The 27,681-nt window shown below is 46.5% G+C and overlaps 1 protein-coding gene across 2 annotated transcripts; it reads left to right on the top strand.

Annotated features, from left to right (window-relative positions):
• Positions 1-2,623: 2,623 nt before the first annotated feature.
• On the top strand, positions 2,624-26,611 carry GTF3C2 (general transcription factor IIIC subunit 2). 2 transcript variants are annotated; one of them, XM_047744791.1, is made up of 19 exons: positions 2,624-2,893; positions 12,427-12,697; positions 12,861-13,182; positions 13,756-14,041; positions 16,490-16,584; positions 16,985-17,062; positions 17,183-17,281; positions 18,391-18,618; positions 18,829-18,940; positions 19,137-19,245; positions 20,348-20,373; positions 20,549-20,678; positions 23,171-23,315; positions 23,421-23,582; positions 23,778-23,865; positions 24,280-24,408; positions 24,854-25,006; positions 25,148-25,255; positions 25,554-26,611. In XM_047744791.1, the coding sequence occupies exons 2-19, from the start codon at positions 12,451-12,453 to the stop codon at positions 25,770-25,772; spliced, it is 2,736 nt and encodes a 911-aa protein (XP_047600747.1). In that variant the 5' UTR covers positions 2,624-2,893; positions 12,427-12,450; the 3' UTR covers positions 25,773-26,611. The 2 variants fall into 2 exon arrangements, with proteins under 2 accessions (XP_047600747.1, XP_047600748.1); XM_047744792.1 differs by lacking the exon at positions 2,624-2,893 and adding an exon at positions 5,783-5,828.
• The last annotated feature ends 1,070 nt before the right edge of the window (positions 26,612-27,681 follow it).

Below are 27,681 nucleotides of genomic sequence, written 5' to 3'. Positions count from 1 at the left end.
TATTGTTACACCTATTAAATTCTCAGTATTGTCCAATCCATAATCAAATTTCCTTGTCTCCAAAACTGGCTTTTTTGCAGTTGGTTGGTTTGAATCAGGACCCAAACAAATCTGTCCATTACAATTGGTAAGTAGGTGTTCAGTTTAGCAGAAGCAGTCTCCTCAGACTCCCTCCTGTTCTCAGGACACTGACTTGTTCCAGATACCAAGTTATCTTATAAAATGTTCCCCACTCTGGATTTGACTATTGGCTTCCATATGGTATCATTTAACTCATTCCTCTAACCCCTCTGTTTCCATGCAACTTTTTGGGAAGAATACTTAGTAAATGGTGCTGCATTTCATATCGCCTCACATCAGGAGGCAAATAATAGCTGTTTGTCCCATATTCAGTGATGAGTGGGTCCAGTTAAAGTTTGAAGTTTTGATGTTTCTCACCAAGTTTTCATTTGGTGGTTTTATAACCACTGGTGGTTATTGCCTGAATTATTTCATTAGAAGATGCAAAATGATTTTTCCTCCTAATTCTCTGATTCTTTCCATATTTACTAGCTGGTAATCTTCTAAAAAGAATTTCTTCTGTTTATTCTGAATTAGAGTTCATACTGGAAAGACAGGATAAATGTTTCCTTTTATTTGCTAGTTTCCAAGAATTGATCACTACTTACTTCCTGCGGCATACAATAAGTAGTTGTGGATTAGTAGGCTTTCTCTCTTTTTTAAAAAAAGGATTATCAGTTCATGGGTTTTTTATGTATTGAGCATATTACTCAATCATTAAAATTAAGCAGAGGATCCACAGGGTCAACTCTATATTTTAGAAAGGTAACTGGTAGAGATTAGAAGTAGGGAAACAGACCATTTGAAAGATTGCCTGTCAATCAAAATTACAAATGCACCAAAACGTTGGTCCAGCAATTCTGCCGCTAGGAATTTATCCTATCTACCCAAATAGCTGCACATGCTTGAGGTAACAAAGTTATTTATAGCAGCATTGTTTATCACGGCAAAGGACTGGAAACCACCTAAATATCCATTAAGAACAAGGGACTAATTCAGATTATAGTTGACTGTTGAACAACATGGGTTTTAACTGTGTGGGTCCACTTACATATATATTTTTTGTTACACTACTGTAAATGTATTTATGATTTTCTTAACATTTTCCTTTCTCTAGCATATTGTAAGAATACAGTATATAATACATATTGATATGCAAATCATGTGTTGACAGTTTACAGACTTTCAGTCAACAGCAGACTATTTAGTAGTTAAGTTTGGGGGGAGAAAAAGTTAACATGCAGATTTCCCACTGCCTAGGGGTAGGCGCTTCTAACCCCGTGGTCAACTATATATTACATTTATATCATTATTAAGCAGTCATAAAAAAGAATGGGAGGAAGGTTTTTATGTACTGAAATGGAACAATCTCCAAGGTACACTCAGCTAAAAGAAGCCAGATGCAGGACAGAGTGTGTTTCGGTTTGAATTAAAAGGGTAAATATAAAAAATTTGCTTATATGTATAAATATATAAAATATCTTGGATCTGTAATAAGGAACTGATTGTGCGGATGTGGAGACAGGTGGAAGGGAGTCTTCACTTTATATCCTGTGTTTCAATTTTGAGCCATGTGATATCTTATCCGAAAAATGAATATAATTACTATAAAAGATTTTGCAGTTAAGTCGAAGATAGCCTAATCTGAGGCAGCAGAAGTGGAGACATTTCCTCATTACAGAAGTGTTTGAAGCTGAGAGCTGTCCATCCGACAAGCATTTAAGATAGTACTATTGGGGGAACTGCAGCCTTATCTGCACTGAATTTTGAGTTCTCACAAAGTTGGTCCTAAGTCACAGCACAGCCTTGCTTTTGCCTTTAGGCCGCTAGGAGTTGGGGTGAGAGTCCCTTTACTCCCGCTTTTATGTCTTATAGTTCCTCCCACGTTTTTCTCAAATGTTTTGTGTGACCAAGGGAATTTAATAGGTGAAATTCTTTGGGAACAAAAGACTGGTTGTCTCCACCCCTTCTTGTCCCTATTTACACATCCTGAACTCTACTAGTTAATATGCTGAGACCTGTAAAGTTTATATGGCTTTAAATCTCTCGGAAAGGGCAGAAATTTGTTACGTTCTTCCTTTGTTCACCCGCATCCCATCTCCCAAGGAGGGAATGGGGAAGGGCCTATGCCCAACCAAGGCCAAGGACCAAGCCTGAGGCTACATTACAGGGTAGTGTCCCCACGCCAAGGTTTTTCTACTGATTTCCCTTCCGTGTCCTTTCCCTAGCACTCTTTGTGTTTTTGTAGCTCCCATCCTTGTCTTCCTGAGCGGCTGCCCGGGGCGGAGGATCCTCCAGCAGCCTGCCGAGGCTTCCTCTCAGTCTGTGCCCTCAGTTCGGACGGCGCCGGGGTAGTTACTGTCGCTCCAGCCTGGCCCTGCCTGCCACACGGCAGGTAGTCTTGACAGGCAGCCTTCAGCGCTCGGGAGCGGCGGCGAGGCCTGGGCGCGCAGTACGCTCGAGGCTCGCGTACAGGGCCCGTGGGAACCCGCGGGGCGCGACGACCCTCATCGCGCAGGCGTCAATCTTCCTTTCTTGACACTGCAATTCCCAGAAGGCCACGCAGCGTCCCCCGCGCGGCTTAAGCCCAGGAGCCTCGCCCGCTCCGAAAGGGCGCGGGATTGTCGCCGCACTGCATTATGGAATACATAGTCTGAGAAAACGTCTTCGGGCATAAACTCCCCACCAAGCTCACGTGTTTACCTTGTGCATTGGAGGCCGGGGGGTGGGGGGAGGGGTCAATAAAGAGTAGCTACCAGATTTCGTCATAAAACCGCGACCAGACAGGCGGCGCCATCTTCGAACTTGGACTTCCGGAAGGACTTTGGTGAGGGTAAGTGTACCGCAACGGGGTGTGCGGGGGCCCCACGATTACTCCTCCTCCTCCTTTTTCCATAGCACTAAGATATTGGGAACCAACTCCCGACTCCGCTGTTCCTTCTCTGCATAGCATCGCGACCTCCAGCCCCGGCGCTGCTACAGAAACTCAAACACACCCCACCTCCTTTTCTGTATTGCAACCGGACATCCCTCAGCCCTGCTAATTACGGCTCTTGCCTTCTTCCCCGACGCGGTGCGGTAGCACGGCATCTTGTGTCCCGGCCGCGGCGCTGCTTACATTGCATCCGTCGGACTCAGCGAAGCTATAGTAGTTCTGAGCCTCAGGAAACTCAGGGCTCGCTCTCAGCGCAGGCTAGTGGTGGAGGCTGTCCCCACATCCATGACTGAAGAAGGGGCAGGCGATCACTCCTAGAGTGGTAGCGGATTAGTCTCACCGTGCTGTGTCCCAGCCTCTTCCTCCATGAGGCTCTTCTAACCCCGGGGTTGTGCCCGGCGCGCTCCAACCCCATTGGCGCAGCCAAGGGCCAGTTATGTTTCCCTTCTGGTGCTTTTATCCCGCGGCAAGTAGGCTGTCCGCTGGGGAAGGCGGATGAGGTGACTTCGGCCCCACCCGTGGTAACTCACTTTGTTAGAGAGGTGTAGTGTGTTTGGCGAAGCCTCTTCGACCTAGCGGCATATTGTTAAACAAACTTCAGCCATTCCTCTTCCTTGGTTACTTTTTGCCATCCCGTCTTATCTAATATACTATTATTTTCTTAATAGTTTTCTTTAAACTGTTTTTCAAGTTTAATTGCTTTAGTCTCAATCTGAGCAAGACATATGAAACCGTGGGTTTCAAGGACTGTGGAGTTTTTTGTTTTTTTTTTGAGAGCGAGCGCGCGCGCGGAGGGGCGCCGGGGGGAGGGGCGCCGGGGAAGGGAATCTTAAGCTGGCTGCAAGCCCAGCGGGGAGCCGGATTCCAGAGCTCGGTCTCACGGCCCTGAGATCACGACCGGAACAGAAATCAAGAGTGGGAGGCTTACAGGCTGGGCTACCCAGGCGCCCCCACGGGCTAGTTTTTCATACAAGTTAAAATAAACACAGTTAAAATCGTACATTTTTGTATCTCTAAAATCGTCTTGCATACCACCAGCTGCGCCATCGGAACACTTTGGGAAACAGTGTATTAGACAAATGTGTTTAAAGTAATTCCATACTTAAGGAACCGTGTTAACTGGTTATTTTCCTTGACTGGGGAAATCCTGGCACCCTTGAGGCAGTATTCCAAACAAGTTGAGGTGCAAATGTAAACTTCTATAAGCTGTAGCACCAATTAAACATCCCTTCCTTTACTTGTGTTTAGAATTTGTGTTGTGAAATCATAAATGGAAATTAACCACCATACCCTGGTGCTGTCTTCTACAGGAGTGAATCCTTAGAGGAATTTTTTGCAGCTTGAGGAGTTAGTCATTAAATCAACAAAGTTTAATTATTGCGCTTACCATGTACCAGGTTCTGGATTCAGTAGTGAATCAGGCAAGATTCTTATGAAACTTTCAATTGAAATAGATATGAAGTAAGTAAATACCCATGTTTCTTATCATAAGAGAATTCCACATGGACTGAAGAGCTACATTTAAGGCACCTGGGTGGCTCAGTCAGTTTAGCGTCTGCCTTTGGCGCAGGTCATAATCCCAGAATCCTGGGATTGAGTCCCATGTTGGGCTCCCTGCTCAGTGGGGAGCCTGTTTCTCCCTCTGGCTGCTGCTCCCCCTGCTTGTGCTTGCTCGCTCTCTCTAATGAATAAATCTTTAAAAAAAAAAAAAAAAGCTACATTTAAGATTCAAACTAGAGAAAGTATTAGAAGAAAATAAAATAGGATATGTTTATATTGGCAGGGTAGGAAATGGCCTTTTTAAGACGCAAAACAACTTATAAAGGAAAAGACTGAGAAAATTTTTTTTCTTTTTTCTTTCTAGATTTTATTTATTTATTTGACAGACAGAGATCACAAGTAGGCAGAGAGGCAGGCAGAGAGAGAGAGAGGAGGAAGCAGGCTCCCCAAGGAGCAGAGAGCCGGATGTGGGACTCGATCCCAGAACTCTGAGATCATGACCTGAGCGGAAGGCAGAGGCTTAACCCACTGAGCCATCCAGGCGCCCCAAGACTGAGAAATTTAACTCAGAAAAATATAACTGAAGTTTAACAAGAAACATTATAAACAAAGTTTTTTTTTAAAAGAAGAAACAAAGTGGGGCGCCTGGGTGGCTCAGTCAGTTCAGCGCCTGACTCTCGATTTCAGCTCAGGTAATGGTCTCAGGGTCTGGATGGAGCCCCAGCTTTGACTCCAAGCTCAGTGAAGAGTCAGCTTGCGATTCTCTCTCTCCCTCTTTATCTGCCCCTCCCCCCCCCAAAATAATAAATCTTCTTTAAAAAGCAGAAACAAAGTATTTGTAACATAAATAACAACTCACAGATTAATAAAAGATTGATTCGTCCTGTAGAGGTATGGGCAAATTCTATGTATAGGCAATTCGTAAAAAAAATATAGATGTCCTCTCTCTCTCTCTCTCTCTCTGACAAAGAAATAAATAAAAATTAAAAAAAAAAGTGGGTCCCTGGGTGGCTCAGTCAGTTAAGCCTCTGCCTTTGGCTCAGGTCATGATCCCAGGGTCCTGGGATCTAGTCCCACATTGGGTTCCTTGCACAGCTGGGAGCCTGCTTCTCTGCCTGCTGCTCCTCCTGCTTACACCTATGCACGTGCTCTCTCTCACACAAAGAAATAAAATCTTTTTTTTTAAAATAATTTTTTAAAAGATTTTATTTGTTTGTGATACATTCCAGGTGCCTGGGGGTTGCAGAGTCAGTTAAGTGACTGACTTTTGGTTTCAGCTCAGTTTTTGAGCTGAATGTTGTGAGATTAAACCCCGTGTGGGGCTCCTTACTGGGTGAGAAGTCTGCTTGAGATTCTCTCTCCTTCTCTCCCTCGTGCTTGTGTGTGCATGCACTCTCTCTCAAATCTTTAAAATATGTGCATGTTGTGTGTGTGTGTGTGTGTGTGTGTATCCATATTACTGTCTTAAAAAGGCCATTTCCTACCCTGCTAATATAAACATATCCTATCTTATTTTCTTCCAATACTTTCTCTAGTTTGAATCTTAAATGTAGCTTTTTAAATTTTTTTTAAGATTTATTCATTAGAGCAAGCAAGCACAAGCAGGGGGAGCATATACATATATGTATATATACACATGTATATATGTGTATGTATATATGGATATGTATACATATATACACATATATATGTGTGTGTGTGTGTGTGTGTATATATATATATATATATACACAATTGGATATCTGTATATCCAACAGATAAAAAGAAGTTGCTAACTTCAATCATTATGAGAACAATGCAAATAAATACAATAGGGAAGAATTCTTTCATGCATTAGATTGGCAAAAATTAAAGATTGGCAAGGGTGTGGTAAAATGAGTACAACTATAATTCTGTGAAACACTGGATAGTGTTCTCCAGAAGAATGATGTGTGTGTGTGTGTATGTGTGTACTGATGTGGAAAATCTTTTAGGCCTACCTAGAAATTCTCTTAAGTGATAACCTGTTTAACTAGTTCTGTGTTAACTGACATTCCTCTGTAGAGTGTAGGGACCGATGCCCATGGCACACTGTATCCTTGAAGCCTATATATAGGTGCTTCTCCTATAGGCCTGGTCATTCTGTTCCCACTGACTGAGTTGAATGCTTGCCAAGAATCATTGTGATGGTTCTCAACATTTTTTAATGTCAGTTAATTTGTTATCATATTTATATAATTGTGATATATGTTTGAATTTTAAAGAAATTTGAGTATGAAAGAGTTACTGCTATTAAAACTAAGTTGAGGGGCACCTGGGTGGCTCAGTCGTTGGGTATCTGCCTTTGGCTCAGGTCATGATCCCAGAATCTTGGGATGGAGCCCCACATCAGGTTCCCTGCTCAGGGGGAAGCTGACTCCTCCCTCTCACACTCCCCCTGCTTGTGTTCCCTCTCTCCCCGTCTCTCTGTCAAATAAATAAAATCCTTAAAAAAAAAAAAGTGGTTGAAACATGGCAGATAAATTGGTACTTCATTGTTATTCTTTACATCCTACATGTATTTACAGGTATTTTGTGTCAACTAAAAGTTTTATAAAAACAATTCTAAAAAAGAAAGCAAACCAAGTTAAATGCTTTGGAAAGAAAAAAGAGGTACATTTGCAAAGAAAGAAAGAGGCTGCTGAATAGGTATGAGTGAGACAGCTGTAAAAGATTGAGGAAAATTTGTAAAAATCTGAAACTTTGCTGCAGTTGAACTGCCTCTCAAGAGAATGTTCCAAGAAAGTTACCGTCAGTAGTGTCTGTGCTGCTGAGAGATCAGGTTAAACAAGACTGAGAAGTGTCCATTGCATTAATTGACCCAGCAGTTATTGATGACTTTAGCCTCAGTGATGAGTTGGAGGGCAATATCCTAGTCAAAATGAAGCAGGGTAATTAAAACACCAAGGCCGACAGCTCTTTAAAAGTTTGACTGTGGGGTGTGGTGGGTGGGGGGGGATATGGCTTAAAGGATTGTTGTATATATGTTAAGATGAGAATTAGAGACATTTATTTTTATTTATTTATTTTAATTCCATTTATTTATTTGAGAAAGAGATAGTGAGAGTGTGTGAGAGGGGAGAAGGTCAGAGGGAGAAGCACAGACTCCCTGTGGAGCTGGGAGCCGGATGCGGGACTCGATCCCGGGACTCCAGATCATGGCCTGAGCCGAAGGCAGTTGCCCAACCAACTGAGCCACCCAGGCGCCTGAGAATTAGAGACATTTAAATGCAGTTGGGAAACAACCAGTTTAAAAAAAAAAAAAAAAAAAAAAAAGGTTAACCAATTCCAGTGTCCTTAGGGAGTGGGGGAATAGAGCCAGAACACAAGTGGAAATTTGGCTTAGAAAGTAGATGAGGTGTTCAGATGCAGGTCGTGTTGGACTACTTGATCAGACATCGAAGTATGTCCCACATAATGGCTTTGGGTTTTGTTTTGGAAATCAGAGGTAAAATCATCTGCTGAGAACCAGGGGATCAGATGTTGGGGGAGAGGTAATGTGGGGGCTGACAAGAGAGAAAGTGTGATTGCTAGCCCGCTGGCAGCTTAGATACACACGTAGAGTAAAAGGATGATTGGTTCATCCAGAATTTAAATTTTGCCAGTCCTGTGGAACAAAAAGACAAGAAAGGAAGTTTGTACTATCGGCAAAAGTCTGATTAAAATAAAGGAATCTAAGCTGGATAGGATGTGGCCAACATGGGAAATTGGAGAGATCAATGACGGCTGCTTGATACGGTTGAAGAATAGATATAGTGATAGCAGTTGAGCAGTCTAGCTGTAATAACGGAAGGTTGCGATCAGATAGTGGGATGGCTTTGTGATTTAGGAGGTTAAAAGGTTTTTTGAGACAACAAGGTCCAGTATATATTTTTTTTAAGATTTTATTTATTTGACAGAGATCACAAGTAGGCAGAGAGATAGGCAGAGAGAGAGAGAGAGAGAGAGAGAGAGAGAGAGGGAAGCAGGCTCCCCGCTGAGCAGAGAGCCCGATGCGGGGCTTGATCCCAGGACCCTGAGATCATGACCTGAGCTGAAGGCAGAGGCTTTAACCCACTGAGCCACCCAGGCGCCCCAAGGTCCAGTATATTACAGCGAGTGAGTAGCAGTGGTTTAGCTGAATGTTAGGAGCTTCAAAGGAACAGTTTTTAGAGGATAGCGAGGACTGCTAGTCTACCAGTGGCATCGGAGAGGAACTGACAAGACACTGATCCCACTTTCTACCGTGGGGTCAGTGGGATGTGACAGAAGGAGAAGCCTCTACTGGAGAGCCTGGAAAGCTAGAAATTTCAATTCCTGGAATTTTTTTCTATCCAAGATTTTGAATATGATTTAGGTCTCGCTAATCACATATGTTCTTGAAGAACTCAAATTTGGACCCGAGTTTAGACAGGGGAGAGGCAGGCCAGGAGGCCATACATTTTTCTGGTTCAGACTGTGGCAAGGGTATGATTCTGGACTTGGGAGCCAGAGAAAGGTTTTCCCTGTGGAGTCGGGTCACTTTCTGATCACTGCAGAGGCAGTTCATGGAGCCATCAGCTGTGGCAGAGGCTTCTTGATTCACAGGTGCTGCCTCCTCATCGTGGCATTGGGGAGGTCCTGTGGTTCTTGAACCGGCAGCTGCCAGGCGACTTCCCATTTTGACAAGCATTTGTTCCTAAACTGTACAATGCCCCCCCCAGCCCTCCCAGTGACCCTGTGCAGGTGGTTCTCAAGCTTGCATGTGCATCCAAAAAGTCTGCAGGGCTTTGTGAAGATACAAAGTGCTGGCCCCATCCCAGAGTTTCTGATTCAGGAGGTCTGGGACAGCGGTGCTGATGCTGCCCAGACCACACTTTAGGAACCACTGATGTGAACCATGTAATACCCTCCAATAAATCCCTTACAGCTGAACTGGCTAGAGAGGATTCTGTTCCATGCAGCTAAACCTTGACCAGTAGAGGGGTCAGATAACCATTTCATTCATGTCTTCTTCTGTCCTTATCTATTTGATCTGTCAGGGGTTAAAAGAAGTAGTTCTTGTATTTCCTGAAGATTTTGCTTTGTTTTGATGATATGTCATTTGATGTCTAACATTTCATGATACTTATCTTTTATACAAGTTGAAGTTTTATTTATTATTATAAAGTATTCCCTTTTTGTCCCTTTTAATACTTTTTCCCCGAATTTAACTTTGCTATTACCAACAAAACTCCTGTTTTCTTTGTGCCTACATTTGCCTTATATTTTTATATCTTTTGACTTCCAGCTCTTTGAGTTCCTTTGTTTTAGATATCTCTTTCAAAGCATATAGTTTGGCTTTTAAATCAATCCAAATCCAAATCTTTATTCTTTTTTTTTTTTTTAAAGATTTTATTCATTATTTATTTGACAGAGAGATCACAAGCAGGCAGAGAGGCAGGCAGAGAGAGAGGAGGAAGCAGGCTCCCCGCTGAGCAGAGAGCCCGATGCGGGGCTCGATCCCAGGACCCTGAGATCATGACCTGAGCCGAAGGCAGCGGCTTAACCCACCGAGCCACCCAGGCGCCCCTTTATTCTTTTTTTTTAATGGATGAATTGATCTTTGGTTATTGTTATAGTCATATCTTAAGTCATCTTGTACATTTTTTCTTTTCTTTGTGTTTCTTTTGTTTTCAGTTTCTTACTCTGTAGCCTTTAAAACAACTCCTTATGGTTCCAGTGGCCTGCTAGGCATTTTAGAAGCAATGTAGTATACTGCTTTTGGTTCTATTAAACATCCTTTTTTTTTTTAAGATTTTGTTTATTTATTTGACAGGAAGAGACAGAGCAAGAGAGGGAAGACAAACAGAGGGAATGGGAGAAGGAGAAACAGGCTTCCTGCTGAGCAGGGAGCCTGATGCGGCGCTCAATCCCAGGACCCTGGGATCATGACCTGAGCCAAAGGCAGACGTTTAATAACTGAGCCACCCAGGCGCCTCTCTGTTAAACATCCTTTAAGGCATATATAGACCCATGGGGGTTTCTCTTCTGTGATTTGAGCTATTTCTCCTTCTTTGTCGTGGGCAGGTTATTCTGGCCAAAAAACCTTGTAGTTCTGTGTTGCTCAGCTTTTTGGTCTGGGGTGCAATGTTTTTTTTAATCTCTTATCAGTATACTTTTGCCATGATTGCACAAGTGATTTTCTGGGTTTGGGGGAAAAAAAATGAAGAGGGGCGCTTGGGTGACTCAGTTAAGCGACTGACTCATGGTTTTGGCTGAGGTCATGAGCTCAGGGTCCTGGGATCAGGCTCTGCGCTCAGCGGGAGTCTGCTTGAGACTCTCCCTCTCCTGTCCCTCCCCTGCTCTGGTGCATGTGTGAGTCCTCTCTCTCTCTCTCTGTCTCTTTTTAACAGTTTTTTAATCCATTCTTCAATGTGGGAAAGGTCTCTTAATGTGGTAGGATGTTCCTTAATTATCTCATAGCCATCTGCCTCCCCTCTTCAGGTAAAAGATTAATGGCAGAGCGCTAAAGAACTTTTACTTATTGTTATATAAATCTGTTTCTTGACTAGTATTCACAAAGGTGGATGTTAGCTCTAGGCATCCTCCTTCAATTTGGTCTAAATTTTATGTATTTATCAGCAGCTATTCTTTTACTTATTTATTATTACCATATAATGTATTATTTGTTTCAGGGGTACAGGTCTGTGATTCATCAGTCTTACACAACACACAGAGCTCACTGTAACACATACCCTCCCCGGTGTCCATCAGCCAGACACCCCTTGGTAGTTATTCTTTGTAGTCTGTTCCTAGGAGGTTTAGGGAGTTTAGGAAGATTTTTTTCACTCTTTTGTTTTTATTTTTTAAAGGGAAGGAGGTGATTCATTTCATTGGGTTTTAGGGAAAGAAGTTGAATAATTGTTCATTCACTGCATTATCCTTATGAAAAAACTTCAGAGCTTTAAATTAAACTGGGTGAAAAAAGAGGCACCTGGGTGGCTCAGTTGGTTAAGTGTCTGCCTTCGGCTCAGGTCATGATCCCAGGGTCCTGGGGTCGAGCCTCACATCAGGCTCCCTGCTCAGCAGGAAGCCTGCTTCTCCCTCTCCCACTCCCCCTGCTTGTGTTCCCTCTCTCGCTGTCTCTCCCTCTGCCAAATAAATAAATTAAATCTTTTTTTTTTTTAAGATTTTATTTATTTATTTGACAGACAGAGATCACAAGTATGCAGAGAGGCAGGCAGAGAGAGAGGAGGAAGCAGGCTCCCTGCTGAGCAGAGAGCCCGATGTGGGGCTCGATCCCAGGACCCTGGGATCACGACCTGAGCTGAAGGCAGAGGCTTTAACCCACTGAGCCACCCAGGCGCCCCAATAAATTAAATCTTTTAAAAATAAATAAATAAGGCTGAAAAATACAGTGCTTGGCACATAGTAAGCATTTAATAAATAAATGGTAGCTTTCTTTCTTTTTTTTTTTTAAGATTTTATTTATTTATTTGACAGACAAAGATCACAAGTTAGGCAGAGAGGCAGACAGAGAGAGAGAGGGGAAAGCAGGCTCCCTGCCGAGCAGGGAGCCTGATGCGGGGCTCGATCTCAGGACCCTGATGCGGGGCTCGATCTCAGGACCCTGAGATCATGACCTGAGCCAAAGGCAGAGGCTTTGACCCACTGAGCCACCCAGGCGCCCCAAATGGGAGCTTTCTTACTATCTGTTCAGTGCTAGCTCCGTTAGTGTGTAAGTTCCATGAGGGTAGGGACCTTGTCTGTTTTGCTTATTGTCATATTGACCAGTTCCTAGAATGGATAGAAGATGCTTAGTAATTGTTAAATGAATGAGTGATCAGGGAGCTTGGGTTTCTGGCTGCGGGGTGGACAGTGGGTGGGGTGGGAGGAGAAAAGACAGGAAAGGAGGAAAAATCTGAGCTAGTGCAAATAGCTTTTGCCTTCTACTCATGTGTATGTCTCTGCAGGGGCAGCCATTGTAGGGGGTGCTGATGGATACCTGCGGGGTCGGCTGTGTTGCCCTGGGGGAGGCCGGCCCCGTGGGGAGCATGACTGTGGTAGACTCTCCTGGACAAGAGGTGCTAAATCAGCTTGATGTCAAGGCCTCTTCCGAAACAACTAGTGCTGAGGCTTCCAGAGAGATGTCTTTGCCTGCGCCTTTGCCTGGATTTGAGGACTCTCTTGGTGAGAGGAGGCTCCCTGCAGAGCAAGAAAGCCTCTCCAGACTTGAACAGCAAGGTATGTACCTTGTCCTTTCCTCTTTTTATCTCCCCGTGCTTAGCTTAAGATGAAAGAGAGCAGGGTGAGCTCACAGGATCCTACCAACCTGGGTATGGTGTAATCTATTCCAAAGAGGTTTGAGCTCTGGTCCCATCTCACAGACCCATATTCTTCTCTACAGATCTTTCTTCAGAGATGTCAAAGGTCTCAAAGCCTAGGGCCTCAAAGCCTGGCCGGAAGAGAGGTGGTAGCACACGGAAAGGCCCTAAAAGGCCCCAACAGCCTAATCCTCCATCAGCCCCTCTGGTTCCTGGTCTCTTAGATCAATCCAACCCTCTATCCACCCCCATGCCTAAGAAACGAGGTCGAAGGTCCAAGGCAGAGCTGCTACTGCTGAAGTTGTCCAAAGACCTAGATCAGCCAGAGTCTCCACCTCCAAAGAGGCCCCCTGAGGACTTTGAGACCCCTCCTGGGGAACGACCCCGCCGAAGGGCTGCCCAAGTGTAAGGATTGTGGGGCACAGCTTGGGTGGAGGGCGGTCGGGGTGAAGGGTTGGTGGGGGCAGGTGTCGGAGAGCTGAGAGGCTGTGATGAGTTGTCAGGTAAGTGCGGGTAGCACCTGGGTTCTGGGGACTTGAGCCATCTTCTAGCTCTTACCACAACAATTTTTTATCTGTTGCTGAGTTTGTCTAGGAAATGGCTTTCCCTGCCTTGTATCCTGTCACGTTTTCCAGTTTCCTCCAGGCCTTCATTGTAATTTTCCCCCACAGTGTCTATCAGTCTCTGTGCCCTTCGATTCTTCTCTGGTCTCTCACTGATCTCTGACTGCGGTAGAGTGCAAGTGCCTTGGACTTGCCAGACCTGGATTCAGATTCCACATACGTGATCTGAGTCCTCTCTTGGCCAAGTCCCTTAACTTCCCTAGATTTCTGGTTCTTTATCAAACGGGGGGAGAGGAAACGAATAGCTGCTTCCCAGGGTCACTGGGCAGGTCCACTGAGATAATCGGCTAAGTGTCTGGAAAAGTGGGCTCTCAATTAAGTGTGAGTATGGCTCTGACCCCTCCCTGTCCCGCAGGGCACTTCTGTACCTTCAGGAATTGGCCGAAGAGCTCTCAACGGCCCTGCCTGCTCCAGTGTCCTGTCCTGAGAGCCCCAAGGTGAGCAGCCCCGCCAAACCGAAGAAAAACCGGCAGCAGGCAGCCTGTCAAGGTGGAGAACAAGAGGATGACACTGCACGGGACGAAGACTTTGTTCTCCAGGTTGAGGCTGAAGATGGAGAGGAAAGCGAGGCCCCAAGCGAGAGCTCCTCTGAACCCGAGCCTGTGGTGCCTCAAAGCACCCCGCGAGGATCCACGTCAGGGGTAAGCTGAATGAACAAGAAGTGAATGGGGAGACGGGGACTGTTAGGAAGGTCTGCAGGGTGCCCCAGTGGAAAGCTTTGGCCTAGTAACTGATGGCCAGAATAAGTAAAGGAGGAAACAGTTGAGCGGGCAGGGGCTGGGGGGCAAGCGCATGAGGTCACCCCTTCAGATACGGGCACCTGCACAGCACTAGGGGACACATGTGACTAAGACAGCCTCCTCCTGCCTGGCGGAGTCCACCGTGGGAGGAGGGCTTCACCAGGAGGGAACCAGAGGCTTCTGGTGTGTCAAGGAGGCAGTGAATTGCTGGGGCTTCACAGAGCAGTGAACAGGGCTGGGCTAGGTCTTAAAAGGCAAATAGGAGAGATTGGTTTTCCCGGGAATTCCTGGGACAGGGCATCAGAGCAGGCAGAGCTGTTGAGAGCTCTTAGCAAGTTCCCAAAGGTATAGCAGTGCCCTGCGGGACCAGCAGAAGGCTGGGGGAAAGGGGGAGGCAGTGGGGAGATCGAACTTGAGAGGATGGAAGGACAAAGACTTGTAGGAGCTAACACGGGTGTTTGTATGTTTGTTGAATTGTGGTAAAATATACATAACATAAAATTTGCCACTTAAACATGTAAATTATTTTTGGGGCATATGGGTGGCTCAGTCCATTAAGCATCCAACTCCTGATTTGGGCTCAGGTCAAGATCTCAGGGTCGTGAGATGGAGCCCCGAGTCAGGCTCTGTGCTAGGCGTGGAGCCTGCTTGAGATTCTCTCCCCTCTCCCACTGCTCCCCCCACCCAAAAAAAAGTACAACTGAGTGGCATTAGCCCATTCCTGGCGTTGTGCAGCCATCACTGTTACCCGTTTCCAAAACGTTTTCATCATCACAGAAACTCTGAGCATCAGAAGTTTTTAAGTAGAAAAATAACGTGATCAGGTAGGACGGTAGGTCAGCCTGCAGCGGACATCAGAAGACCGCTTCAGTTAGCCACGTGGTGATAGCTCCTGGATCAGGCTGCAGAGCAAGCAAAGGTGGGGGATAGGTGCAAGAGACATGTAAGAGTATTAGCAGCACTTGGCAGTTTCTGAAAAGGAAGGAGTAGGAGTTTCTAGTCTAGATGGTGCTCTTAAGTGCCGGACTTTGGGACAGAGGAATGGTGGGAGCGGGGGAAGAGTGAGGGTGAGCAGGGGAGGTGATGGGCTCATTTTCTGACACACTGAGTTGGAGGTGCATGTGTGCCATGAGCCGTCCTACTGGAGATGTCTGGTTGCCAGTCATGTGCATGAGACCAGTGCCTTCCTTATTTCAAGTACAACATTTAAGGGAGTACCCAACCCCTCAGAAATCAAGATAAATATTTTGATGCAGCAGATTTTTACAAAATAATTTGTTAAATCATTTTAACATATAAAAGTAATGCAGGGCCTCTGGGTAGCTCAGTCAGTTAAGCATCTGCCTTGGGCTTGGGTCATGATCCTGGGTCTTAGGATCGAGCCCTTGTTGGGCTTATTGCTCAGTGGGGAATCTGCTTCTCCGTTTCCCTTTCCCCTCCCTCTGCTTGTGTTCTTTGTCTCATGCACTTTATGTTTTTTTATTTTTTTAAGATTTTGTTTATTTATTTAACAGAGATCACAAGTAGGCAGAGAGACAGGCAGAGAGAGAGGGGGGAAGCAGGCTCCCTGCCAAGCAGAGAGCCCGATGTGGGGCTCAATCCCAGGACCCCGGGATCATGACCTGAGCCGAAAGCAGAGGCTTAACCCACTGAGCAACCTAGGTGCCCCTCATGCACTTTATTTTTATAGTATATTTATATAAATAAAATCTTTTAAAAAGTAATGTAACAAATTTATGATGAACAAAATACCAAAGTTTTAAATAAAGACAGGAACTGTATTTACTGATTTTCCTTTTGCCTTAGGCTCTATAACATGGGTTGGCACCACACTGTAAAAGTCTAGAATGTAGAAAAGCTGAACTGGGTAAAGTTTACATTTACTAAGATGTCAGGCCTAATGATGGTAGTCAAAGCCGTGGGCATGGAATGAGAGTCCACAGAGTATACGTATAGAGAGTCGAGAAGACAGACTCTGGGAAATACCTTCATCACACAAACCTGTTGGAGGAGGGGAGTGCCTGTGGGGGAATATCAGAGAGGCAGGAAGACTAAGGAGACGCTATCCCATGGGGCAGGGGTTTCAGGAAGCAAATGGGAGTCCTCTGAACCACATGCCATGGAGAAGCTGAGGAGGGTGAACAGAAAATACGTAACAGGCTTTGCAGTTTTGATGGAGGAGCGGGAGCAGAAGGTGGAGAAGTCACTGTAATGGCAGAGACATCAGTCTTTTAAGTTACTGATAAGTCAGGCTAGAGAGGAAACAGTGCCAAGAAAAGTAAAACGGGAAAAGCTGCCTTCTGGGGACTTTCTTTATAAAATTCTCCTTTTTTCCCATTTGCTCCTCAGAAGCAGAAGCCACACTGCCGGGGAATGGCTCCCAATGGCTTACCAAATCACATCATGGCCCCTGTTTGGAAGTGCCTCCATCTCACCAAGGACCTGTGAGATTTGATGGGGGCTGGGGATGAGAGGGTGGTGGAGGCATCTAGAAGTGGGGCCAAGGGAAAGAGGGAAGGCACTCACAGGGCAGGACACTGAAGACATTCGTAACTAAAAGGCACTGCTCCAAAGGCAAAGAGCTCCAGAGCAGTGCTGTCCAACATAGTAGCCACTAGCTGTGTACGGCTATTTAAATGTGATCTACACATAATTAAAATTAAAGGTCCAGGTTCTCAGTTGCACTAGCCACCTTTCAAGTGCCCAGTAGCTACTTGCAGCTAGTGGCTGGTGTCTCTGTCAGTACAGATGATGGATCACTTCCATCATTGTAGAAAGGTTTACTGGACAGCGCTGCTCTAGGATTTCTCTCCTCTTCCATTGATGCTGCTTCTGTTCCTCTAGCCGAGAACAGAAGCATTCATACTGGGAGTTTGCAGAATGGATTCCGCTGGCCTGGAAGTGGCACTTGTTATCTGAGCTGTAAGTTAAAGAGACATTCTGAAGCTGGGAGGGGGTGACACCCCTGGATACAGGAGGGTGGCAGGGAATCCTGGGGTAGGTGAAACTTCCAAACTCACGCTGTTCCCTCCCCGCCCCCAGTGAGGCGGCTCCCTACCTGCCCCAGGAGGAGAAGTCTCCACTGTTTTCTGTCCAGCGTGAAGGACTTCCAGAGGACGGCACACTCTACCGAATAAACAGGTGAAGATTGCGTGTCTCTCTGTGATTCTAGAGGATAGAAGCAGGAAAAAGGAATATGGAGAGGGATGACAGATTGGCCCTGTTTTCCTCCTGATGCTATTCCAGGGGGTTCCAAGGGAGGAGTTGGATCTGGCTGGATCTGGTCAGCCCGCCCTGATCTGCAGTGCTCGTCACTGCTGGCCAGACTGAGGGGAGCGAGGGGGATGGAGGGCCAGTTTACAGGTCACATCTACACAGAGAGACCCAGACAGACCGGCCCTGGGGAGAACGCTGTGGTAAACCAGAACGCACAGCCTATTATCTTTGAAGGGGAAACTAGAGCTGGACAGGCTTTGGAAGGAAAGGAGGAAGGTACAGATGGTGGCCAAGCACTGTTCTCACCTGTAGACCTTTCTTGAGACTCTGGCCCTTGCCTAAGCCAGTTCATATCTGCGCCAGCTGGAGCTCCCATTCTGTCCTCATTACCTTTTCTTTTTTTAAAAGACTTAATTTTTTTGGAGCAGTTTTAGATTCACAGCAAAACTGAGAGGGTGGGTGCAGAAATCTCCCATGTCCCCTGTCCCCCATGCCACTTCTTCATGCACAGCTGCCCCCCTCCCTTACCAGCCTCCCCCACTAGAGGGCACATGTGTTACAGCTGATGAGCCTGCACTGACCCGTCACCACTTGGAGTCCGTGGGTTACATTAGGGGTTGCTGTCGGTGTTGTACTTTCTGTGGGTTTGGACAGATGTGTAATGACCTGTCCCCGTCATTATGGTGTCATACAGAGTAGTTTCACTGCCCTAAAAATCCTCTGTGCTCTAACCACTCCTCCTGCTCTCCCCTCTGACCTGTCGCTGTCATGGATCTTTTGATGTGTCTATAGTTTTGCCTTTTCCAGAATGCCCCCTAGTTGGGATCATGCGGTGTATAGCCTCTTCAGGTGGGCTGCTTTCACTTAGTGATATGCATTTAAGCTTCCTCCATGCCTTTCCATGGTTTGATAGCTTGCTTTTTAGTGCCAGATAATATTCCATTGTTTGGATGTTGATTTACCCACTCACCTACAGAAGTCCTTGTTACCTTTTGTTAATTCCTTTCTTCATCCCATCTTTGACTTTTCTCTAGATTTAGCTCGATCACAGCACACCCAGAGCGCTGGGATGTGTCCTTCTTCACAGGGGGACCCCTCTGGGCTCTGGACTGGTGTCCAGTGCCAGAGGGGGCAGCAGCTTCGCAGTATGTGGCCCTTTTCTCCAGCCCTGACATGAATGAGACACACCCACTGAGCCAGCTTCACTCGGGTCCTGGGCTGCTCCAAGTCTGGGGCCTTGGGACCTTGCAGCAAGAAAGCTGGTGAGGTGGGGCTGGGACGCTGCCATGGGAGGGTGGTTGAGGAGGAGAGAACCTGACCAGGAGAACTGGGGAGGAGTCGGGAGACCTGGATTGGGGCTAGGCATGGGAGCCCCGGGGCCTGGATTGGGTTGAGATGGGGTGGAACACAGGCTCTGGTGGCCCTAGGCCCCTTCTCCCTGCCCATTCTCTGCCATTGCTTTCTTTCCTCAGTCCTGGCAACAGGGCTCACTTTGTCTATGGGATTGCTTGTGACCATGGCTGCATCTGGGACCTCAAGTTCTGCCCCAGTGGAGCATGGGAACTTCCAGGCACCCCTCGGAAGGTACGTCCCTGTTGGTTATAGGGTACCCTAGGACTCACAGGCAGAACAGAGAGGCCCTATGAGTTCCCAGGGTTGACAGTGGAGGATGGAGTTTTCCCAGAAAATCCATGTTATTTGCAGGGACCAAAACCTCAAAAGTTTTCTAAGAGGTCCTGATGGTGGCAAGCCTTAGCACAGATCTGGTCTCCCCCTCTAGGCTCCTCTCCTGCCCAGGTTGGGCCTCTTGGCTCTTGCCTGCTCCGATGGGAAGGTGCTGCTGTTCAGTCTCCCCCATCCAGAGGCCCTGCTGGCTCAGCAGCCCCCAGGTGAGTAGCACAGCAGGCAGGGGGTCGTGGTGCTGTAGCAGGCCCTGTCTGGTCTCTCTTGAAAGTCCTCCTGGCCTAACCTCTGGACACAGCCTCACTCAGCACCCCACCCACTCTGACTTCACACCTCTTGTCCTCAGCCTTGCTCTCTCTAGCAACCTGCAAGGGGTACTGTCTCCTGCCTTCTAATCACTGGGCTCTTCCAGCCCATTCCCCTTTTCCCCCTGTTTCCCTACTCTGTGCTCTCAGGCTCTCCCCTCCTGCTGCCACAGCTGATTGGCTGTGTAAAGAGCTGCTAAGGCTGATCTCCCCTGCCACACTCTTCCCCTTCCCCGAATCCTGTGCTTGACCTCTCCTGTCCTCACTGCCTCGCACACATGAGCACCGGTCTCTTTGTTGGGAACAGAGGGAGAGAATGTAGAGCTGAAGATGAGTTGGAAGAGGAAGGGGTTAGCAAAAGGCACCTCCTCTTTGTCAAATTTGCTTTTCAACTGTACTGAGTATTTAGCAAAGAGGGCACCAGGCTTGAGCCCTGAGAAATCCCATATTTGGTGGTCTGGCGGGGGAACGGGCTGAGGAAGGAATAGGCAGTGAGGAAGTGAAGACAGAAGTGAAGACAGCGCGTGGACAGTTCTCGCAAGTAGATTGGCCGTGAAGAACTCATAGTTGGAGGGCGGTGCTTGAGGTGAATCAGGGGTAAAGGAGGGGTTTGGTTTGTGTGTTTGTTTCATTCAGTTGGAGGACTATAGTGCATGTTTACATCTGAATATGAGAATGACCCAGTAGGGAGAGAGAAAGTGAATCATTCAGAATGGGAGGAAGGAAAGATAACCAAATGAGCAAAGTTCTGGAAGAGCTGAGAGAGGGTGGGGACAGAGCGCAGTGGAGCAATTAGCTATTCTGATGGGGGAAGGACATACACACACACAACAGAGGGGGAAGGAAGATGGGGGCAGGTAGAGGTAGATGGATCAGTGTGCTGCAGAGGTGGCGGCCAGGGAAGGTCATTCTCAGATCAGGGGTGCTGATCTCCGAGCAAGGCAGGTAAGGACGTCAGTCCTCTGTTCCCAGAGCATCAGTTACCGCTCTTCTTCCCTCGCAGATGCAATGAAGCCCGCCATCTATAAGGTGAGTGAGGAACCTGCTACCTTAGCCAAGGCTCCCATCTTCTTGAGCCTCCCTTTCTGGTTCCACAGTGAGTCTCCTTCTGCCTCTACCCCGGACGGGATTAAACACTGATTTGAGACTTTGTTGCAAGTGGTAAGTATCCCTAAGTCTGGTCCCGGCTCTTCTGTCCTTGTAGGTGCAATGTGTGGCAACCCTCCAGGTGGGGTCTATGCAAGCTTCGGACCCCTCTGAGTGCGGTCAGTGCCTTAGCCTGGCCTGGATGCCCACCCGGCCCCACCACCACCTGGCTGCTGGCTACTACAATGGTAAAAAAAAACAAAACAGAGCATAAGGGGCTACTGCTCTTTAAACTTTATATATGCTTGTTTTTTGGTGGCGGTTTCCTTTTTGGTTCAATGCTGGACATTATGTTTAAGCAATGTAAAAAAATACAAAGAAGAAAGAAAAAAATCACTAGAATTTTTCTACCCAGAAAAACATAATTAAGAAAAATGAACAGGGGCGCCTGGGTGGCTCAGTCATTGGGCGTCTGCCTTCAGCTCAGGTCATGATCCCAGGGTCCTGGGATCGAGCCCCGCATCAGGCTCCCTGCTCAGCGGGAAGCCTGCTTCTCCCTCTCCCACTCCCCCTGCTTGTGTTCCCTCTCTCGCTGTCTCTTTCAAATAAATAAAGTCTTTAAAAAAAAAAAAAAAGAACAAATGAACAGGGGCACGTGGGTGGCTCAGTCAGTTAAGCATCTGCCTTTGGCTCAGTCATGATCTGGAGGTCCTGGGATCAAGCCCTGCGTCGGGCTCCCCGCTCAGTGGGGAGTCTGCTTCTTCCTCTCCCTCTGCCCCCCACCCCCAGCTCATGCTCTCGCTCACTTGCGCTCTCTCTTAAATAAAATCTTAAAAAAAAAAAAAAAAAAAGATGAACATCATTTCATGGAATTCTTTATGCATGTGTAAGATAAAAAATCAGATGGCAAGAGAGAGAGAATTCTGTAGTGATGGGATCATACTATATAAGCTATATTAAAGATTTTATTTTTACGTAATCACAGCCAACGTGGGGCTTCAACTCTCAACCCTGCGGTTAAGAGTCGTATGCCTCACCGACTGAGCCAGCCAGGCGCCCCTACATAAGCTATTTTAAATGAAAATACATGAAGTTTAATTACACTTTAATTTTTTTAAAGAAAAAGACTGAGTTGAAACTGAGAGATGGGGTACACTCTCCATAAATATTCCTTCACCACAGATACGTTAGTTCCTTAAAGATACTCTTAAGGCTTAAACGGGGAGAGAAAGGATCATAGATAAAGAGCGTTCTGGTAGTTGGACTCCACAGGTGACAATTTCATGGTTAGACCTCATCAGTAGTCTCGCCTCAGGAGGTCAGGAAATGAGCACTCTCATGCTTCTAATGGTCCCTCTCTGTCTTTTACGTGTGCTTCTTTTGGTGTGGTGATTCTTACGTCATCAGGGTACATCATTCTTGATGTTGTTTTGTTGTCTTAATTCCCCGAGTTACAGTTCTGCCTTAAAATGATCATGCACGTCCACCAGTCCGCCCCTCCCTGTCTGCCCTTGTTGCTCCATGACTGATCCAGCTCAGCTGGAGTTCCCCGCCAATAAGCTTTTCCAAGAAAGCTTCATGGGTGCTACATTCCTGAGTTTTTAGCTACAAATAGTTTCCCCAGCTATTGTTTATTAAATTCTTACTCTTGGGGCGCCTGGGTGGCTCAGTTGGTTAAGCATTTGCTTTTGGCCTAGGTCATGATCTCAGGGTCCTGGGATCGAGCCCCATGTAGGGCTCCCTGCTTAGCGGGGAGTCTGCTTCTCCCTCTCCCCCCAACTCATTGCTCTCTCTCTCTCTCAAATAAATAAATCTTTAAAAAAATTCTTACTGTTCTTTAATTTGTCTTTTATTGGAGTTACGCCGTTGACTCCCTCCTCCTCTGCCAGCCTTTGTCAGGGGGCAGCTTGTTTGGGGTCGGCAGAGTTAGTTTCTGTTTGTTCATTTGTTTTCTGCTTCTCTACATCTTTTTTTTTTTTTTTTAATATTTTGTTTATTTGACAGACCGAGATCACAAGCAGGCAGAGAGGCAGTGGGAAGCAGGCTCCCCACTGTGCAGAGAGCCCGATGTGGGGCTCGATCCCAGGACCCCAAGACCATGACCCGAGCCGAAGGCAGAGGCTTTAACCCACCAAGCCACCAAGGCACCCGTTTCTCTACATCTTGTTGCTTTTGGCTCCTTGCCTGTTCTCTTTGTCTTAGAGCAGAGTTGGCAGACGTTTCTCTAAAGGTCCAGATAGTGAATATTTTATGGCTTGTGGGCTGTTTGACCATTGTTGGAACTACTCAACTCTGGCATTGAGAAATGAAGGCAGCCATACATTAGGTAAAGGAATGGGTGTGACTTTTCCCAGTCAGACTTTATTTACCAAATCAGGCCGCAGGCTGTATTTGGCCCAAGGGCTGTAGCTCGTCAGCCTTTGTCCTAGAGGGTTTATGCTTTTTTTAAAAACCCCTTTGTTTGTATTTAGTAGAGAATAGAGGCTCTTGGGTGTACTTAGTCTTTCAACCACAAGCCCTAGACTGAGCTATTTTTTTGATGAGAGTCGGAGCTAAAAATCACAGAGGGAATGTTGGCTGGCTAATCACGATCCCTATATCCTTTCATAAGGGGGTCACATCTGATAAAAGGCAGAGGTCTCTGGTAAAAGGCAGAGGTCCTAGAAGCCCAGACAAAGACATTAGAGCAAAAGAAGACAGAACTTGCCTTTAATACCTACACCTTCTTTCCCTATCTCAGGCATGGTGGTTTTCTGGAACCTTCCCACTAACTCACCCCTGCAGCGGATACGGCTCTCTGACGGCTCCTTGAAGCTCTACCCCTTCCAGTGTTTCCTAGCCCATGACCAGGCTGTGCGTACCCTTCAGTGGTGCAAAGCTAACAGGTACAGGACAGGAGAGCTGTGGGGCGGGAGGTGAAGCCTGGGAAGGCTGGTGCTCCCAGACTTGCTCCGATTTTATCTTCTCTCTCTTCTCCCCTCTTTCCACAGTCATTTCCTTGTCTCTGCGGGGAGTGACCGCAAAATCAAATTCTGGGACCTTCGACGACCTTATGAACCCATAAACTCTATCAAGCGCTTCTTGAGTACAGAGCTGGCCTGGCTGCTCCCCTACAATGGTGTCACTGTGGCTCAGGACAACTGCTATGCCTCGTACGGCAGGATGCAGATAGGAGGAGCTCTAGGGACAGGCCCTAAGGGTTGGGTGCAAAGTGTGCCAGATTGTTGTGGGGAGAGGAGGGTTGAGAGTTGTTTCACTGAGGTAATCTAAATTCTGGAAGGAATTAGGGAAGGGAAATGAATGCAATCTTGGAAAAAGGAAAGTTTTATTTTGTCTTCCTCTTACAGTTATGGACTCTGTGGGATTCATTATATTGATGCTGGTTACCTTGGTTTCAAGGCCTATTTCACTGCTCCTCGAAAAGGCACTGTCTGGGTGAGCCCCTCTCTTCATTTTCACAGGAAAACGATTCCTTTACTCAGCTACTGGAGATCAGGAAGAGGCAGTAGTTTTGGATAGAAGACAGATGTATGGTAACTGTATCATGAGAGATAAAAGTTATGATAAACTTTTTTAAGAAGTTTAAGTTCAGTTAATTAGCATATAGTGTATTATTAGTTTCAGAGGTAGAGGTCAAGTGACTCATCAGTCTTATAGAACACCCAGTGCTCATTACATTATGTGCCCTCCTTAATGTCCTTCACCCAGTTACCCCAGCCCCTCACCTGATAAACTCATTTTTGCTTCTGTGGGTGTGTCTTCTGCTTCAGACTGTGCTGTTGTTTCCAGTTCACAGAACTGAAACAGTACGAGTGCATGAATGAATGAAAGAAATCTGTCTCTTACTAGAGTCTTTCAGGATCCGACTGGCTTGGGACAATAGCCGCAGGAGATATATCCGGGGAGCTCATTGCGGCCATATTGCCTGATATGGCCCTGAACCCAATAAATGTCAAGCGACCTGTAGAGCGAAGATTCGTACGTATATGACTATTTAATGGTAGCACCATCTGTTGGGTCCTAATCCACATGACCTCCTAAATTAGAACTGTAAAGTAGTAAGATACAAATATGGATGAGGTCTCCCAGACCTGTTACTGTCCCAGGAAGTCTTAGTACAAAGTTGTACAGAATCTTCCAACCCTAGTGCATCTGTGCATGTGTTTAAACATACTGCTTTCTTCCATCTTTAAGTCTTTCCTGCCCAAAACCAATTTTCTCTCTCTCTCTCTTTTTTTTAAGTAGGCTCCACGCCCAGCGTGGAGCCCAACGCAGGGCTTGAACTCACGACCCTGAGATCAAGACCTGAGCTGAGATCAAGAGTCGGACGCTTAACCGACTGAGCCACCCAGGCGCCCCATCAATTGTCTCTTTTATTCTGTCTCCAGTATTCTAGGACCTAATCTCATGGTCTCCTTTCTAGCCTATATATAAAGCAGATCTGATGCCATATCAGGACAGCCGTGAAGGTCGAGACCATTCTTCTGCTTCATCTGAGGCCCCCAACCCACCCAAAGCTCGAACTTATGCTGAAACTGTCAACCATCACTACTTGCTCTTTCAAGATACAGATTTGGTAAATTGAGGCCAGGAAAATGGGTGTGGCATTTTTTTTTTTTTAAAAGTAGAAAACTTTAGTCCTGGTACAGGAGGGCATTGTAAGGAGCCACAGTGCAAAGATGCAAGACTAAGAAGCTGCTGGCTTTCTCTTCCCCAGGGTTCCTTCCACGATCTGCTCCACAGGGAGCCAATGCTGCGCATGCAGGAAGGAGAGGGGCATTCGCAGCTCTGCCTGGACAGGCTGCAGCTGGAGGCGATTCACAAGGTAAAAACCTTGTCTCTTATCTTCACTCATCTTCACACTCATTTCCTCCCAACTCTGGACCTAACGATCAAGGACATGGGGGATGAAAAGGTGCAGAGGGAAGGAAGGAAGACAGCTCTGGCAACCTCGTCTTCCAGAGTGTGATAGACCAACTCCTTCTTACCTCTCTCACTCCATCATGGTCCTGTCCTTTCAGATTGTCACCCCATCCCTCCACTCCCCCTGCTCCCTTTATAGCTAGGACTCACCCTAAAGCACCAGTTGCGAACATCTCTCTTGTTTTCTCTTCTCTTCCCAGGTCCGCTTCAGCCCAAACCTGGACTCCTATGGATGGCTGGTATCTGGGGGACAGTCCGGGCTGGTTCGGATCCATTTCGTCCGTGGACTCACCTCACCACTGGGCCACCGTATGCAGCTTGAAAGTCGAGCCCACTTCAGTGCTATGTTCCAGCCGTCCTCCCCGATTAAAGGGCCTGGCTTCCCTCCAACCAGCCATCGCCTTCTGCCCGGTCCCTAGTCGTGGTCCACACAGGGCCTTTGGAATGAAGTCTGCCAGGAACAAACGCCCCCCTCCCCATGCACAGAGCCATAGGAACTGGGGGCTTCATGGATAGTGATGCTGCCAGACCTGGACCTTTAGACCTGCCTTGCCAGGACTCCTTAGATACCTCTCCTTCCACAGACTTCTGTCATCACAGCCCCCTGCGGGCAGGGGGGCTATCCCTCCACAAACTCTCAAGGCTCCTCAGCCTAAAACTATGGCTCATGAGTAATACTCAGGCCTGACCTAGGCTTGGAAGTCAAATTGCTCATATTGAGCATGTTGTGAAGTGGGTAAAGCTAAGTAAAGGTACTGGGTGTTTTTGAGACCACGCACGAGTGGGTGTTTGGAGAACTGCAAAGGGTATCCGCATGAAGGCTCCTGTGTGACTGTATTCTAGGATCCAGTATTGCTGCCTTCTCAACTTCCTCTTGAGAGTAACCAACACACAGGCCCAGGAGGGGTGACAGTAATTTATTGGACCGAAGCTGCTTATAGTACTTCTTTAACTGAGGAACACCACAAACACCCTGACAGTAGAACAGTGGCTCAGATCTTACTTGCTCCTGCTTATGAGATATTCCCAATCACTGGTCATCTGACCCTACTTGAACACTCCTAGGCAGTCATGTTTTAAAAAACCTTCCTTTATATCAAGTCAAAGAGTATACTTCTATATAATTTCACCATGGGTATTAGGAAATCTAGTCATTTTCCCCTGTGATTGCCCTTTTACGTATATTTAAAAATAGCTATCATGTGTTTTCCAAGTCTTTTCTTCTCTAGATTAAATATCTTCAGTTACTTTAACCATTCTTTACACGTCATGATTTTGGTCCTTTATGATACTGTCACACTGTTGGCTTATTAAACATGTCTAGCTGCTTTATTTCAAATCTCTATATAGGAGGTGTTAAAACCCAAGTAATGTATTGTTTTATCTCCTCTTATTACAGTTTCTCTTGGGGGATACTGCAGACTCATAGGGACCGCAATATTGTCTCTGAACCAAAGACAGACCCCAGCAATGAGAAACAGGCAAACCATAGTGTATGGGAGTACAGTCAAGTTGGGGGGAAGTAGTGAGATGACCTCAGGAAAGCGAGAAAAATATGCAGCCAGCTCCAACCAAGGGAGTGGAGATTAATTTAGTGCCTACCTAGAACAAAACCCCTGGCACTGTGGTCTGTTGGCCAGATATCTGGGAACAGCTTTCTGCCTCTGGGTATAGGGAATTTATTGTATCTTAAGAAGAAAGGTATCAAGCAGTTCAGTTTCCTTCCTGTACAGAAGAGGAAACAACCCGGAGGCAACCAAACTATTAGCGGCAGAGGGATCACAACCCCTGTCAGTGCAAAGGAGGCAAGTACTGTAACAAGCTCAGGTTAAGCCCGGTTTGTTTTTGAGCTGACTGATAGGGAAGTGCCTTCATTGCAGAGAAGCTTTGCTCCTTCTCCACGGCAGCCCCTTGACACTGCATTATGGAATTCCACTTTCAGTGGCAGAAAAGATGGGACCTGGGGACCCATGCTGTTGAAGCTGCAGGTTGGTGCCAGCAACCCTGCTTCTGCTGCTGACTCTTAGCCTTGGTCTCTAACTCCAAAAGAATATCAGGAGAATGCTTTCAGCCCTTGCTCTCTTTACCGTAAACTCTTTTCTCTGAAGGCCATTCTACTTCAACCTTCCCTCCCAATATATACACTTTATACTATAATCTATGGATTCCTGTATTTTACTTCCTGTGCCTTTGCTCACACGGTTCCTCCATCATCTCCACATAAACCCCATTCATTCTTCAAGATCCCAGCTCAAATCTCAACCTTTATCAAGGAGCTTCCCAGATATCTCTAGTAAAAATTCTCTCTCCCTATGTATTCTCAAGAGG

The sequence above is a fragment of the Lutra lutra genome, chromosome 9 (genome assembly GCF_902655055.1).
Source record: "Lutra lutra chromosome 9, mLutLut1.2, whole genome shotgun sequence".
Lineage (NCBI taxonomy): Eukaryota > Metazoa > Chordata > Mammalia > Carnivora > Mustelidae > Lutra > Lutra lutra.
This window is presented reverse-complemented; position numbering and strand designations above follow the sequence as displayed.